The sequence below is a fragment of the Crassostrea angulata genome, chromosome 2, assembly GCF_025612915.1.
Source record: "Crassostrea angulata isolate pt1a10 chromosome 2, ASM2561291v2, whole genome shotgun sequence".
In the NCBI taxonomy this organism is placed as follows: Eukaryota; Metazoa; Mollusca; class Bivalvia; order Ostreida; family Ostreidae; genus Magallana; species Magallana angulata.
The window spans coordinates 2,333,354-2,348,958 of record NC_069112.1 but is presented as its reverse complement, the minus strand read 5'-3'; the positions used below and the strand labels follow the sequence as shown (position 1 = coordinate 2,348,958).

Sequence of the window (15,605 nt, the reverse complement as noted above, 5' to 3'; positions counted from 1 at the left end):
GATATATGAATTTAATACTTTATGATTTTAAAGGGGTTGGACATATTAATAATTTTCAAATGCTACTTTAATGCATATTTCAATGCATAGATGTATAGAAATATATTCATTTTATGAATAATATCTTTATAATAATTGTAGCAACTTTTATTTTAGTACGAATTTAATAATGACCTGTCATAAAGTGTTATCTGACTACTTCTTCTAATTATCCATTTATCGGTAGCCTTACCGATTTGAGTTTCTACACACAACCAAATGTTTACAAATTTCAACAACTCTTTAATACTAGTAATAAAAAATTGTTGATTAATCTGTGTAAATTCATTAAAGTTATAATTGAGAGAGTTAGCTCTCTAGGTTAATCGTTTATCATACTTTTTTCCCTTTTTCATTTTTTTTTCCACTTTTGTATTGTAACTCCAATGCATGCAATGTATATACTATATGTATTATTGTTCAAAATTTTTTTGTGATTTTTCTCAACACTGTAATTTATGCAGTTCAGAGAATAAAGAAATTGTCATTGTCATCATTGTCATTGTCCATGCGAGATCCCCTGATTTTAATTATAGTGATAATCAATTAAATACCTGAGCAGCATGTCAGTGGCGTCAGAAGCAAATTGACTGTTCAATGTTACATTTCGTAGTAGTTTTCATGTGAACTTGGTTTTATTAAGCAACTTTGTTTTATAGATAAATTTCAGAAAGTGCAAAAAAAAAAAAAATAACGCGATATCGACTTCTTGAGATACTCATCATTTAGTTCTCCAAATGAGATTGCAATAAAAACTAATTATTTCACGGTCTCGTTTATGGTGTATTAATTGTCTACTAATTAAACTGCTCAAGCCATCTTCGTGTATGTGTATGTTACAAATTATTGTCTGAATAATTTAAGTACGTGACTATGCATTTAAAAACAACAGCAACAAATGCTACAAATGTTCATTGTATATTTTATTTTGTTTCATTTAAGAATATCCATGAAAACCATTATTTATTATTTTCATAGGGTACGTTTTCTCTTGGAGAGAACGTACCCGGGTACGTTTTCTCCAGGAGAGAACGTACCCTATAAATTGGGTACGTTTTCTCCTGGGTACGTTTTCTCCTGGGTACGTTTTCTCCAGCATTCTTATGCTATACCCTCGGCGTCGGCGTAGGCATCGGCGTCAGGACCTGGTTAAAGTTTTTGTTGCAGGTCCTGTATCTAAGCTATTACTTGTCCTATCTTCACCAAACTTGCATGTGTGATGCATCTGGGCCTACTTATGGACTTGAAAGACTTGGATGCTGAATCCGAGTACTAAATTCAAGATGCTGGAGGAGGTTAAGGTTGTTGGACCAGGTTTAAGTTTTTGTTGCAGGTGCCCTTTGATAGCAATATCTAAGTTACTGCAGGTCCGTACTTCACCAAACTTGCATTGATGGTGTGTCTTATGATACTGATGCACAAGACAGGCTTGAGTGCTGAATCTCAGCTATAGGTTTCGGATGCTGGAGGAGGTTAAGGTTGTTGGACCAGGTTTAAGTTTTTGTTGCAGGTGCCCTTTGATAGCAATATCTAAGTTACTGCAGGTCTGTACTTCACCAAACTTTCATGGATGGTGTGTATTATGATACTGATGCACCAGACAGGTTTGAATGCTGAATCTGAGCCATAGGTTTCAGATGTTGGATATGGTTAAGTTTTTTGGAACAGGTCACATGTTTAATAGATAATAGTACTTTTTCAAACTTGCATAGTTGATTAAACTGTAGTATGAATTAATCACAGAGGAAGCTTCAGATGCAGAGCTTGATCTCCATTATCAAGGATGCTAAAAAATATATCTTAGTTATTACAGGTCCGAACTTCACCAAACTTGAATGGATGGTGTGTCTTATGATACAGATGCACCTGACAGGCATGGATGTTGAATCTGAGCCATAGGTTGCAGATGCTGGAGCAGGATAAGGTTTTAATTGCTAGTGCCCTCTGATGATGATATCTTTATTATTTCTGGTCTTAACTTCACCAAACTTGCATGGAGATGCATCTTATGTATACTGATGCACCTGACAGGCTTGAATGCTGAATCTGAGCCATAGGTTTCGGATGCTGGATGAGGTTTAGTTTTTTTTTAACAGGTCACATGTTTTTAGATGATAGCTTGCATAGTTGATTAAACTATATTATAAATGAAACGCAGAGGTTGCTTCAGATGCAGAGCCTGATCTCCATTATCAAGGATGCTAAAGAAATCTCCTACCTCACTCAAACCTGCTCGATAGATAGATGTGTTTGTTGATAAATTATGTAACATGATTCCTATGATATAATATTTATATGGTATGAAACAATATTGTTAAATATGATACAATATTATATCATATGTAATATTATAAAAAGTTATATGATACGATATGATATTGTATAAATTTTTTTGATATTTTATGTTATGATATCGTATCATGATATCGTTATGTATAGTATTGTATATTATGATACAATATTGTATAATATTATATTGATTATTAATTTATTATTTAATCACATGACACTATTACATAAGATATTGCAAAATATAATATTGTATCCTATGAAACCATATTGTATATTCTATAATATTGTATCATACGATTTTGTATAATATGATATTAGTTTCTGTAAATAGAATTATATCACATGAAATTGTATAATATGATACAGTTATATTATATAATATCGTATCATACGATATTGTATAATATGATATTGGTTTATAATATGATATATTATCACATCACATGAAATTGTATTGTATGATATTGTAAAATATATGATTGTATCATATGATACAATATGTATAGTATAATACAGTATTATTACTTATTAGGTTAGTTACTGACTCACTACGGAAATATATTGGGTTGATCAATCTCATAGATGGCGAGGCGAAGCCGAGCCGTCTATGAGATTGATCAACCCAATATATTTCCGTAGTGAGTCAGTAACTAACCTAAGAGGTGTTTTGTTTTCCCGAGGACTATCAAGTGACATATTTATTCACAAATAGCGATGATCTACGTAAAGCCATGTATACTGGTATACAAGATGCCTAACATCTCGTCCAATTTAACTCATTTAAACTCTTCAAAATTTTCAATCTCACCTTTCAAATATTCTTTAAAAATCCTTGCTTCACCCATGTTTACTTACAATGTTTTGTTGCTATTCAATTTTAAATGTTTTCTCCCTTTCCTCTGCAGAGATTTGAGCAAATTTCGACGCTGCCATTTTGTTCTGCTCCAGACAAAACAATGTGACGTCAATATTCTAAGGGCAACTACTCTAATTTTAAATAATTTCAAAGGGCAACTACTCCAAATACTTTAAGAACTTACGGCATGCGGTTTATGTATTAAATACTATGAAATGTCGAAATGAGTAAGCGAAGCGTCGACCAATGACGGCCATATTGCCTAATATTATTTCTCACAGAACAAATATAGAGATATATGAGGCAATCACGTGCTACGTTTAAACCAATGAAAATGTGACATTTCAGTCCAAGGGAAAACAATATATAATATTTAACTTTATCACATACTATTGTAACATTTGATATGATACAATGTTGAAGTATCAAATAATATTGTATCATATGATACAATTTGATCATTTTATGTATCAAAAGTGATACAGTATCATACAATATCATACTATATTATACAATATAATATCATATGTTTCAATGTTACGATGTATTATGTAATATGATATTGTAATATAATACTAGTATATTGTTTTATATATTATGATATTGTATTATTTGATCAAACACAATAACGTATAACCCAATACAATGTCATATCATACGTTACAATATCATATCTCATCATTGTTTATTATGGTATTTTATTGTATTATATGACATATGTTGTAAATATGATAGGATACAATATTTAATTTTATATTATTGTATTGATTAACATATGAACCTATGATTATCATACAATTTTTTAACAGATGATATACGATATTGTGTCAAAACAGAATCCATGAATATCCAAGATCATAAAGTATGATTTTCATTTAATATGATAAAGGTGGTCTCATTAAGGTGAAGTCTCATAAGGGTGATGTCTCGTCTCGGTGAGCTTTGTAATCTGTGATTACTTATGTGTTAATGTACACATAATACACATTTTTTAAAACGACGATAAAGGGCGATTTTAACGGTGGATTTTAATTCGATTCCATAGAACATATATTGAATGACCATTTATGTATATTTTTTTATCCGGGAATAAATTGTTATAAAGTTCAGTGTCTGACAACCGAGCCCCTGTGGTCAAAATCCGTGTGTTTACAGTATATGTATATAAATGCGTGGCTGTAGGGTAAAGATACATCTGTAAAGTGCGTGATTGCGGTGTAACGTTATATGTGCTGAAGTGCCTGGCTTTTAAAGTTTGTACATGTATTTTTTCTTGTATAGCGAGGTTTATAACAAAATTTATTACACAACCATATGACAACAATTGACTTATTATATGCTTATGAAAATAAGAGGCCTATGGGCCACATCGCTCATCTGAACAACAATTCCTTGTAACATTATATGTCGTAGCATATGCTATTTCTATATCAAAATTTGAACCCTTTTGGGGCCTGGTATTTTTCCGTGAATTTTGGTTAGCTTTAACAAATTAGATTGTACATTATCTTAGAATGCTTGCTTGGTAATCTCACAAACTGTAGATTATTTATTTCTCATAAAGAAAATTTTTAAACATTTTTAAGGCGCATCGCTTTCAGTGATGTAGCCTCATCGCTGTCAGCCCACTTCTCTCGGCTTATATACAAGCGGCGTCATAGAACTCAAGTATCAATGCGCCAAAATATATATAGTGCCATTCTGATTGTTACGTATTTTCAACCAGGAACATATATTCAGTATTCATTTTAAAAATGTCAACAAATCATTACAACAGATATCTCCTTTCACATTGAAAAAACATCAATGAAAGAACAAAACAAAGATTAATACGCAGATGCGATAGACTTGCAATGCGATGTACGTACGATAGGGACAGAGGACCAGTCAACCGATGAGATAATTTGCATAACAACAGTTCGTACTTCAATTTAAAAGCGGCGACGTTAATTGTTCGAATATCGAAGGTAAAAAAATGAAATAATTTCGTATATAAAATATTTATATTAAAATGAGAGTAAGTTGCTGTCTTCCTATAGCTAGGGACAGATTTCGTATTTTATCGCTTGATAAAACGAATAAGACGATGTCCAACTGAATGAGGAAAAGCGCGCCACCTTCCCCATGTGTAGAATGGCGATATTAAACAACTTGTAGTGATGTTTTTAGCTACCTTCAATACGATGCGCCGCTCAGGCCTTCAGGCCTTTGATTTATAATATATATTTCTATGTTAAACTTTGAACGTCTTTTTGGGCCCCAGTCTTGGTCCTGTGGTCACGCCTTTATTTATTACATTATTTAAGGATGCCTGCATAGTAATCTCACAAATTGAAGCATTGTGGTTCTTTATCAGAAGATTTTTATGATATTTTTCTATATTCGTTAAACTTTGAACCTCGCGTCAGACCCCAATTTTTTCAATGTATAAACAAGCTTTTGAGTAGATATTGGCATTTCTGCTGCAGTGGTTCTTGAGAAGATTTTTAAAAATGTCCAACGTATTTCTATGTTAAATTTTTAACCCCACCTGGAGGCCTAGTTTTGGTCCGATGGTTTCGATTTTTACAATTTAAAATATTCGCCATAAAAACAAGCTTTGGTGTAAATATTGGCACTTCTGGTGCAATGGTTCTTGAGAGGACAATTTTTACATTTTTCCTATGTATTTCTAAATCAAAATTTGAACCCCGCCTGCGGCTCCAGTTTTGGTTCGAGGGTCACGATTTTTATATTTTAGAATCTTTACTATAGAAACAATCTTTGGTGTAAATTTTGGCATTTCTGCTGTAGTGGTTCTCATGAAGATTTTCAAACATTATCTTTTCTACACGCGACTGAAGCCCCAGTTTAGGTCTGAGGGTCATGATTTTTATAATTTAGAATTTTCACTATATAAGCAAGCTTTTGTGTGAATTTTGGTATTTCTGGTTCAGTTGTTCTTGAGAAGAAGATTTTAAAGACACACACCCTATACTCACTGTTTCACAATTATCTCCCTTTGGAAAAGGGCTGCGCCCTTTATTTTCATAATTTAAAATCCCCTTTCCATAAGAAGTTTGCTTAAATTTGGCCCAGTGGTGTTAAAGAAAAAGTCAAAAATGTAAAAAGTTTACAGACAGACGGACAGACGCCGGACAACAGGTGATTAGTAAAGCTCCCTCGAACCTTTTGTTCAGGTGAGCTAAAAAACTACAGTATAATAACAGTGTTTTAACAGTTTATAATACTGCTTAAGGATGAACCAAGCTGCCATAATAAAATATTTGCATATCCATTGTTCTTTCCCACTGTAAGCCTATACAGAGGAACTGCAATTATTTCTCTATAATCGCAATTGCTCTGTCTGTATACTATGACGTCATAAAGGATACATTAAAGTCTGAATGTTTATTTTTGATGCAATATCTAAATGTCTAGGTCTAGGCTAATACAGGGTATTTGCGAGTGGTAAAATGCAAATATAAGTAATAAACAAAGATTATTTAGTGAACACGGCATTAGGATTAGCAATTGCTCTGCTGGCATATTTTCCATGATGCGCTAGTATTGTCTGAATACGTTGAACTGTTAACAATGGTGAAGTCTGTCTGATTAATCCGTGTCCTCATTTTGTACCATGTATTACAATACTGCCTGACTATGAAAAAAGACAAACAATATAGACATGTTACTTCAAGTTTATTGACTTTTATCTACAGCTCGCTACATTTCCCCAAACATCATTTGTATACAAGTATTATGTTTTTCATGGTAAGAGTAAACACAATAAAATAAACATAATACTATATATATACGTTATAAATGTATTTCATCAGGTTTATTGTGTGGGTAAACACCAAAAAAATCATCTCGCTTAAACTTGCGTACAATATTTCTCCAAATAAATGACATTAACTTGAGATGTCCTATCTATCTGGTCAACAGAGATACAGAGTGTGAGAAATGTGCTTACACACCATTAACAAACACATAGGATTAACAACATGCTAAATACAAATTGAGGTCATCATGACCTACTTTCAAATTGATATATACATGAGTATATGACTTCTGGTATAACTAGAACTGTCCTAATGGGACTAATACCCCCGCTAGGCTAATTTCAAATGGGACAAATAATTGAATTGAATAATAATTAAGGTTTGGAACACATACAAAAAAAAATTCTAGAATTGTAAAAAAAAAAAAAACAATAGTTAACAAAGAAAAATTAAAATCAAAATTGTCAGAATTTCACTGTAAATACATATCTATAACAGTAATACATTTACAAATGTATGTATTTGATGATATATTTTTTTAATTTAATTGATTTAAAGAAAAACCAACAAAATGACAATAACCCCTCCCTTTGCAGTGAATAGAAATACCGGTAGCCAAGCAATGCTCTTCTGTTGATAAAACTTTCAATATCTTTCTAATAAGAGTCTTGACAGATGCAATTAGTTGTTTCAAATTTTCCTCACTCTCTCCTATGGCACAATTGAACTCCATATCAGAAAATTGATCCCATAGGACTATGATTTTCTTTGATGAGCTTGTTAAATTTAATAAACTACCAAAACATTACCATAATTACCATACTATGTAAAAATATGTAAAAAAAAAGAAAATTTAATATTACAAACAATTTTAAAATTGCCAAAACACTACAATCATATCAGTAATTTTGAATTTCATTTAAATTAATGCCCAATAGAGTCACTTCATCAATTTACTTGACAAATAAATTTAAACAAACTCTAAAAATAGTTTAACTTCTTTATTAATAATTATATTATTTATTTCCTTATAATGATAGACCTTTTGGTTTACATGAAACAGTTTTAAAATAGCCCCAAAACCATCACCCATTTTACAGATTATCAATTTCCCCTAAACACATGCTCCATCTGAGCCATGGCTCAGATAATGGCTCCCTTGGGACAAATGAATTCAGCCACACTTGTCTTTGATGACAAACAAAAACTTTGCATTGTCAGTTGATAGAATACTTATAAAAAATAATTTTTTTTTATTAATTAAGACATAAAGACAAAAAACTCCATCTGGATGTATTTATATAAATATATTTTAGAGTGTTTTCTATTAATTAATTGATAAAATCTGTAAGGATTACCTCCCTTACTTTTCAACATTTGTGTACAATATATAGAATAAGGAAAATGAATACTGTCATAAAATCATTAAATCTTGTCTGATCTTAAAAAAAATTGCAGGTGCACATCTTCAGATGGTGTTCAACATATGTACAAATTTTCAAACTGTTCCATGCAGTAATAAAAAATTCTATAGGGGGGACAAAGTTGCGTCTACAGACAGACGGACAGACGGACAGACAGACAGACGGACAGACAGACAGACAGACAGACAGACGGACAGGGTGAAACCAATATACCCCCCTAAACTTCGTTTGCGGGGGTATAATTAATGGTACATCATTTCTAAAACACAAGTTAGTTTATTTTTTCAAATAAATAGATATGTTCTAAAATAGTTTCACTATAAACTACCATGATTCTAATTGGGTCATTGTGACCTACCTTCTGAGCATAACAAGCAATATATGATGCACCAATTGTTACACAGGCACAGCTCAAACTTAATGAATTAAAAACTAACATCAACTATTAATATATTTAAATTACTACATAACATTGTATAAAAAAACCCATCGAAAACTTATCAAATTCTTATCAAAAGCTTATCAGATCACTTCTTTCCAAATGATCAATCCTACCAATAAAACTGTCACGGATAAACACCATCAAATTCATTTCTCATTTTTAAGTAAAACTTAATCTTATGAAAATTATCTAAGGGGAATAACTGTTTTTTCATCCTGACTGAAAAATACACATTTTGAGTTATTCCCCTTTGAATATAATGTTTATTAAAACATACAAGATTTCTTGTGTAAAAATCAAAATTACAAAGAAAACAATATGTGACATTGGCTACAATTGTAATGGACATCTCCGTCCTAGCACCGAATGATACCAGAAATTTCAGGAGCTTAGATATGTAAAACATAATATATACTGACAAAATTTACACTTAGATAAAATTGACAAAAAACGTATGATAACAAATTACAGTAGAGTTCACGTACACAAAAGACAGAGTCCATTGATGATGCCTTATTCATAAAGAGTTTAGGTACACAGAGCACAGAGTCTATTGAGGATGCGTTATATATGTAGAGTTCACCTATACAGAAACAGAGTCCATCGATGACGCGTTATATATGTAGAGTTAACGCACACGGATACAGAGTCCATCGATGGCGCGTTATATATGTAGAGTTCACGCACACGGATACAGAGTCCATCGATGGCGCGTTATATATGCAGAGTTCACGCACACAGATACATTATTTTTGTGCAGATTTCATGTACACAGAACGCAGAGACCATTGATGACGCGTTATTTTTGTGCAGAGTTCACATACACAGCAACAGTGTCCATTGATGAAGCGTTATTTTTGTTCACCTACACAGATACAGAGTCCATTCATGAAACGTTGTTTATGTAGAGTTCACGCACAGAACACAAAGTCTGTTGATGACCGGTAATTATTTGGCTTCTGTAACTCCATTGGAATTATGGATAATCCTGGAAGGTTTTCTACTGTCTCCCCCTGAAGGCGTTTAAAAAGCAGCTTGTCTGCAAGAAATAAAAAAAAATAATTTATAATAGTATTAAATGATTAATACCAAATACTTGGACAAGAAGGAAAGAAAAAGTGAGCAAACTCAAACACCCCATGTTCTCCCATTACTTGACAACGATACACATCATGAATGGCCGAGTATGCATTAAGGTGGCATTCTACACCACTTTCTGATGACGCAGTACACAAAAAAGTAAATCTGGAAGCATGTAATTCTGGTACTGGCTGATTGCAACTGATGCGAATTGTATGGGGACCGCTCTTTTGAAAAATTTGTTAAATGAATAGAATAAATCAAAATTTTGATTAAAATTCATTATTTACATGTAAGGTGGTATGGGACACCTTCATGTTGTGTCATATTATTTATCGAAATAAACAATAAATCAAGTGTAATTTTATAAATAGTTTCTTTCCCATCATTGTTACCTTACAGCGCAGTGCAGTGGGTTAGAGCGCTCACTACGGACCTGTAAGTCACGAGTTCGAGTCCAGTTTGAAAAATTTATTACTTTTCCAAAATTTTCTAAAACATATTTTATGGTAAAATATTGTGAAAGAAAATTCTAAACCAATGAAAGTATTTCAATAGTAATGTACTTTAATTCACATCATTTTTGACAGATGTTCCATACCACCTTAATTAAAGGGATGATAGGGTGGCTTTGAATTTCTCTCAGGTTGGGATACATAAATCCTAATTATCTCCCCTTGAAAAGGGGCACGTTCCTTAATTTTCACAACTTTGAATCTTCTTTGCCCAAGGGTGCTTTGTGCCAAGTTTGGTTGAAATTGACCCAGTAGTTCTGGGGGAGATGTTGAAAATGTGAAAAGTTGACGGACAGAGGACAGACAAACAAACAGACGGACAGACAAGAGACAAAATGTGATCAGAAAGGCTCACTTGAGCTTTCAGCTCAGTTAGCTAAACATGATAAAGGGCATTACTAGCAAAACATTATCGGATCAAAACTTTCTGCAATTATGCACATATTTCATCATTTGTCTTAAACAGCAACATACTAAATTCTAATGCTTCAAAATTTGAAGACAAAACATTGTAATTAAAATTTCCTAGAAATGTGCAAATCAACACATTGTGTTCTAACTACCTACAAAAAAATCATTGCTAAATTCAACATTTGGACAAAATTCTAAGTTCAATGGGGCTAAAATTCCTAGAAAGATAAATGAATCAGAACTTCCTAGTAATTAGCACATCTACATGTTGTGTCCTAAATACCTTAAAAGTTTCATAAATTTCATATTAAACATGATAAAATTCTGTGCAGCTGTTGAATATAAGTTTTGCTTAAAATCCAGGACTGACTGAGATAGGTCGAAGTCATTATTCTCTAACAATTCCATTACATGGGGTATAATAATGGCACAATTAGCAAAACAAAGATACATTTTGGAATTGATATAGATCCAACATTTACAATGTTCAATTGTTCAGTTTAACATTATAGACTTCATGTGGATATTTGTTTTATAATATTCCACATTCAGAAAATAAGACTTGTATAACATGATGTTTCTCACTCAGCAACAGACAGCCATGTTTGGATGATCACAAAGTGTGAAATAAACAGGAGTCAGTATTACAGTCCATGTGAATTATACACAGCTCAATTTCAGCTGCAGATGTTGAACAAAGTGACAAACAACATGTGTGGTTTTGAGAGCAGACTAGATTTGTACAGAAACATTTACAACCTGTCAATATCCAAGTTATCTCCATTATACGGCTGGTGTTGAGCTGGACATGGCCTCCTCATCAGGACGGGGTCTGTGTTTATCTACAACAAGTCATTAATTAGCTGTTAATTAATACATATAGTATATGTAATGATAGAGCTACATCTACAAATTAAAACTTTAACCAGATTACCATGATACTTGGTCTATTATTTGTCTAATTAATTAAATTAAGTCAATTAACATGTAACAAAATAACCGATTACAAATACATGTGTCACTCTATATATTTCATTATTAAATACAGCAACCTGCTAATTCTATTCACTAAATACAATGACATGTAACTGTACATTTAATTAATAAAATAATGTATCTACTTTCTGTTTATTTTAGATAAACACTGAATCCCAATGACTGGTAGATACAGCTAACCCTGTAACAATGAGTTGTTTATATTGACAAACAATCACACAGATAAACATGTCTTACATGTATCTTATTGACTGATAATTAACACGGACTGTGTGTCTTAGTTATCTATATCTAATTAATGTGAATGATAATGACTCAGACTTACCTGTCAGAGCGTCCTGTCTGGTGATATACCTGTAGACACACACCTTGTTGTTGTTGTATCCGACCCAGAGACGGTGAGTGTTGACATCATAACTCAGGCTCCATGGTACACCCATCTCTTGTGATTTTGTCAGTAGATGTGACAGGAACTGACCGTCCTTATTTATCATCTGTACTGTTTTGGTTCTACCATCACACACCAGGATGTGTGACAGCGCGTCAGTACAGATTCCACATGGCCATAGTCGTGATCCTGATGGATGTCCTGTGTAGGAGAAACGATGTCTTCCTCCACGCTCTGTCACCACTACAGTACCAGACACAAAGTCTATAATGTCAGACACCACGACATCCCCATTGTTGTTCTCTGTTATATAGTTAGGTGATCTATACAGTCCCCGTCCTGTGTTGTCGTTCTGTATGGTTTGTGTGAGTTGTCCACTCTGGTTGTACCGGGTTACCTTGCCTGTCTTTGTATCACTGTTATACATCCCGACCAGTAGATCCCCAGTGGACGGGGACCAGTACACACACCGTGGTTCCCATGTAGAGTCTGTTCTCTCTATAAATGTGGTGGTTGTTTTCATATCCTTTGACAGTTTGTTGATGTTAGAATTCCAATCTATATAAATCAGTTCACTCTCACTGTTCACTGTGTGTAATCCAGATATATAACTACATGAATCCTCCACACGATGTAGAGGGACACCTGTTGTGTCTGTCAACATGAGATTGTTTATACCACTGACCCAGACCCGGTCTGATGTCACACAGGAAATGTGATCACAACAATAAACACCTGTCACTGTGAGAGATTGATGGAACTCAGCACCAGACGTCAGTTTCAGCAGACACTGGTTTCCTACGCGTCGGTTTCCTCTCTCTGTGATTTGGATTGCACTCAGTGACTCCATCACATCCTCCTTGTTGAGTGACTCAGTCATGGAGAGCTGGCTGGTGTGGAGTGTAAGATGTATCTGGGGGAGGGCTGTCTTTGTGAAGGAGAGGAATTGTAGCGCACTGAATGTGAATGCTGGCTGTACATATCTGTGTTCATATCTCCTTAGTCTGACAATATGTCTGATCATTTTTATCTTTTGTTTTTTACATCTGTGTTTGAAGTAACATAACACATTGTTCAATAGATCATATACCACATAGTCAATGAGATCCTTCAGTTTCTGGGCCTTTGTTAACATCTCTGATTGAAGGGGGGAGAATTCTGTGTGACAGGTTTTGACATCAGCTTTGATTCCTGTCAGGAGAACAGGTCTGTAAAAGAGAGCCTCACTCCTGATGGTGTGAATGGTTCCTCTGTGTTGTTGTCGCTTTGTTTTATAGGCTGTTGTAACATCTATCTGAGTGTGTTTTCTATGTGTTTGGCAATTATTACAGGCGGGAACTTGACAAGGTTCACAGTACTTTGTATAAACATGGCGAGGATGTCTCACACAGATCTCTTGTGTTGGGATGTAGCTGATTTTATCACGGTGTGACACAACATCATGGTCTATTGTTTTGAGATCTTTTACATGGTTCTCTTTACACTGGGGACACAGATCACATGGACATGATACACAATAGTACGCTGTGTCCCCCGGACACTTAGAACACAGATGTACTTGGCACGGGGAGCTTGCTGTGATGTATTGGGAGCTTGCTGTGATGTATTGGGAGCTTGCTGTGTCCATGATGTGGGCGGTCTGAGTCACAACCTGTTGAATGAAAATAAAGAGTTTTAGGATTATTATTGTTTTATAGATTCAATGTCAAATTTTAAAAGAAATATATTTGGGTTTTTTAAAGATTAATATATTTTCTCTACTTGGGTAATTGACGGTCTATCATTCTGGTTCTGATTATAGAGACACTCAACCAGTAGAAAAATACAACATAAGATTGCTGAGTGAGAAAGAGGTGCTCTCTCTCTCTCTCTCTCTCTCTCTCTCTCTCTCTCTCTCTCTCTCTCTCTCTCTCTCTCTTTATCCCTACATTTCTTTCTCTCTGTTTCTCTCTCTTGGATGTGTACATAATTGAGAAAGTGTACTATATGATTATCTAGCAAAGAAAGTCAGAGAGAGGAAAAAAAATAAGATGTAGAGTAAACGTCTCAATTTAGTTCAATTCAATTACCGGGTATTTACTGTCTCGATTTACCTAACATATACTCATGCTCTTTCTATTTCTTTCTCTCAATCTCTGTTTCTCACAATTTCAATACTAAACATGCACTCTTGCCCTCTCTCTCTCTCTCTCACTCTCTCTCTAGATCTTATTCCTCCTCTCTCTCTGATTTTTTTTCTAACACATGCTTTTTCTCTGTCTCCTCAGATTTCTCTTCTAAACATGTATTTTTGCTCTCTCTTTCTATCTATTTCTCTCTTTCAGACAAACTCCATTAAACATGTACATGTACTGAATATATCTTACTCTCAAAGATGTAATCTCTCTCTCTCTCTTTCTCTCTCTCTCTCTCTGACCTATTCTTATAAACATGTGCATCTTACTATTGTAATTTCTCTCTCTCTCTCTTTTTCTCTCTGAGTTACTCTCTGTTAAACATATGCATCTTTCTATTTCTCTTAGACATGTAATCTCTCTCTCTCTCTCTCTCTCTCTCTCTCTCTCTCTCTCTCTCTCTCTCTCTCTCTCTCTCTCTCACACATTATAACTCCTTCATTTACTATCTCAAAATTTTACAGCTAAGCAAGTACTTCTTATCTCTCATTCTTTCTCTAAGCCTCTGTCCCTCATATTTCATGAATAAACATGTACCGGTAAAAACTTTTTATCTTTTATGTAAACATGTGCATCTTACTTATTCTCTCAGATATGTACACTACAGCCAACGCGGATCCCGTATTTTCCCGCGACACCGTGATGGTGTTTTAATCTTTTCCGCAATACACCGTCGCGGTATTGTCATCGCGGTGATCGCGGGGCCACGATTTTACCGCGATGGTGTAAGACACCGTAACAAGCGTGTTATCTGTATCAGGGATTAAACCAAGAAGGAGAAAACAAGCGCTGTTTTAATTATTGTTAGAATTTAGATATAAATTATATTAGAAGAAAAATTCATTATTTTCTTTAAATTGTTTTTAACAAAAACTTCTAAAAAACTATTGCTGCATCAATTTTGTTAATGTTGTTCAAGAGTCCCAAACATAGCAATGTTTTACGCAAATCATGCATATACGTGTACTTGAAAATTAGTAATATTTTAAAGTATTATTTTTTGTATATGATAAGTTGAAATTATGCCACAGATTTAAAGAAGACAAATATTCCGCGATGTACTATTATAAGGTCGCTACCGTAGGCATCAACTCATCTTGTATGTTTTCCCCTCAATATGACTCTTGTTTAACTCATTAAATATTTTCCGGCCTCTCTCTCTCTCTCTCTCTCTCTCTCTCTCTCTCGTTTTAAATAAATCAGATTATATGTACATTTAGGACG

General features: G+C 33.8%; 1 protein-coding gene across 1 annotated transcript in view; it reads right to left on the bottom strand.

The window, feature by feature from the left end:
- Positions 1-15,605, bottom strand: part of LOC128171447 (uncharacterized) — a 136,814-nt gene that overhangs the window by 110,299 nt on the left and 10,910 nt on the right. Inside the window, exons 3-4 of the mRNA XM_052837236.1 lie at positions 12,145-13,858; positions 9,638-11,665 (exon numbers count right to left, since the gene is read on the bottom strand). Coding sequence (XP_052693196.1) covers positions 11,607-11,665; positions 12,145-13,834 — 1,749 coding nt within the window. The 5' untranslated portion in view covers positions 13,835-13,858 and the 3' untranslated portion in view covers positions 9,638-11,606. The remainder of the gene's footprint in view (positions 1-9,637; positions 11,666-12,144; positions 13,859-15,605) is intronic.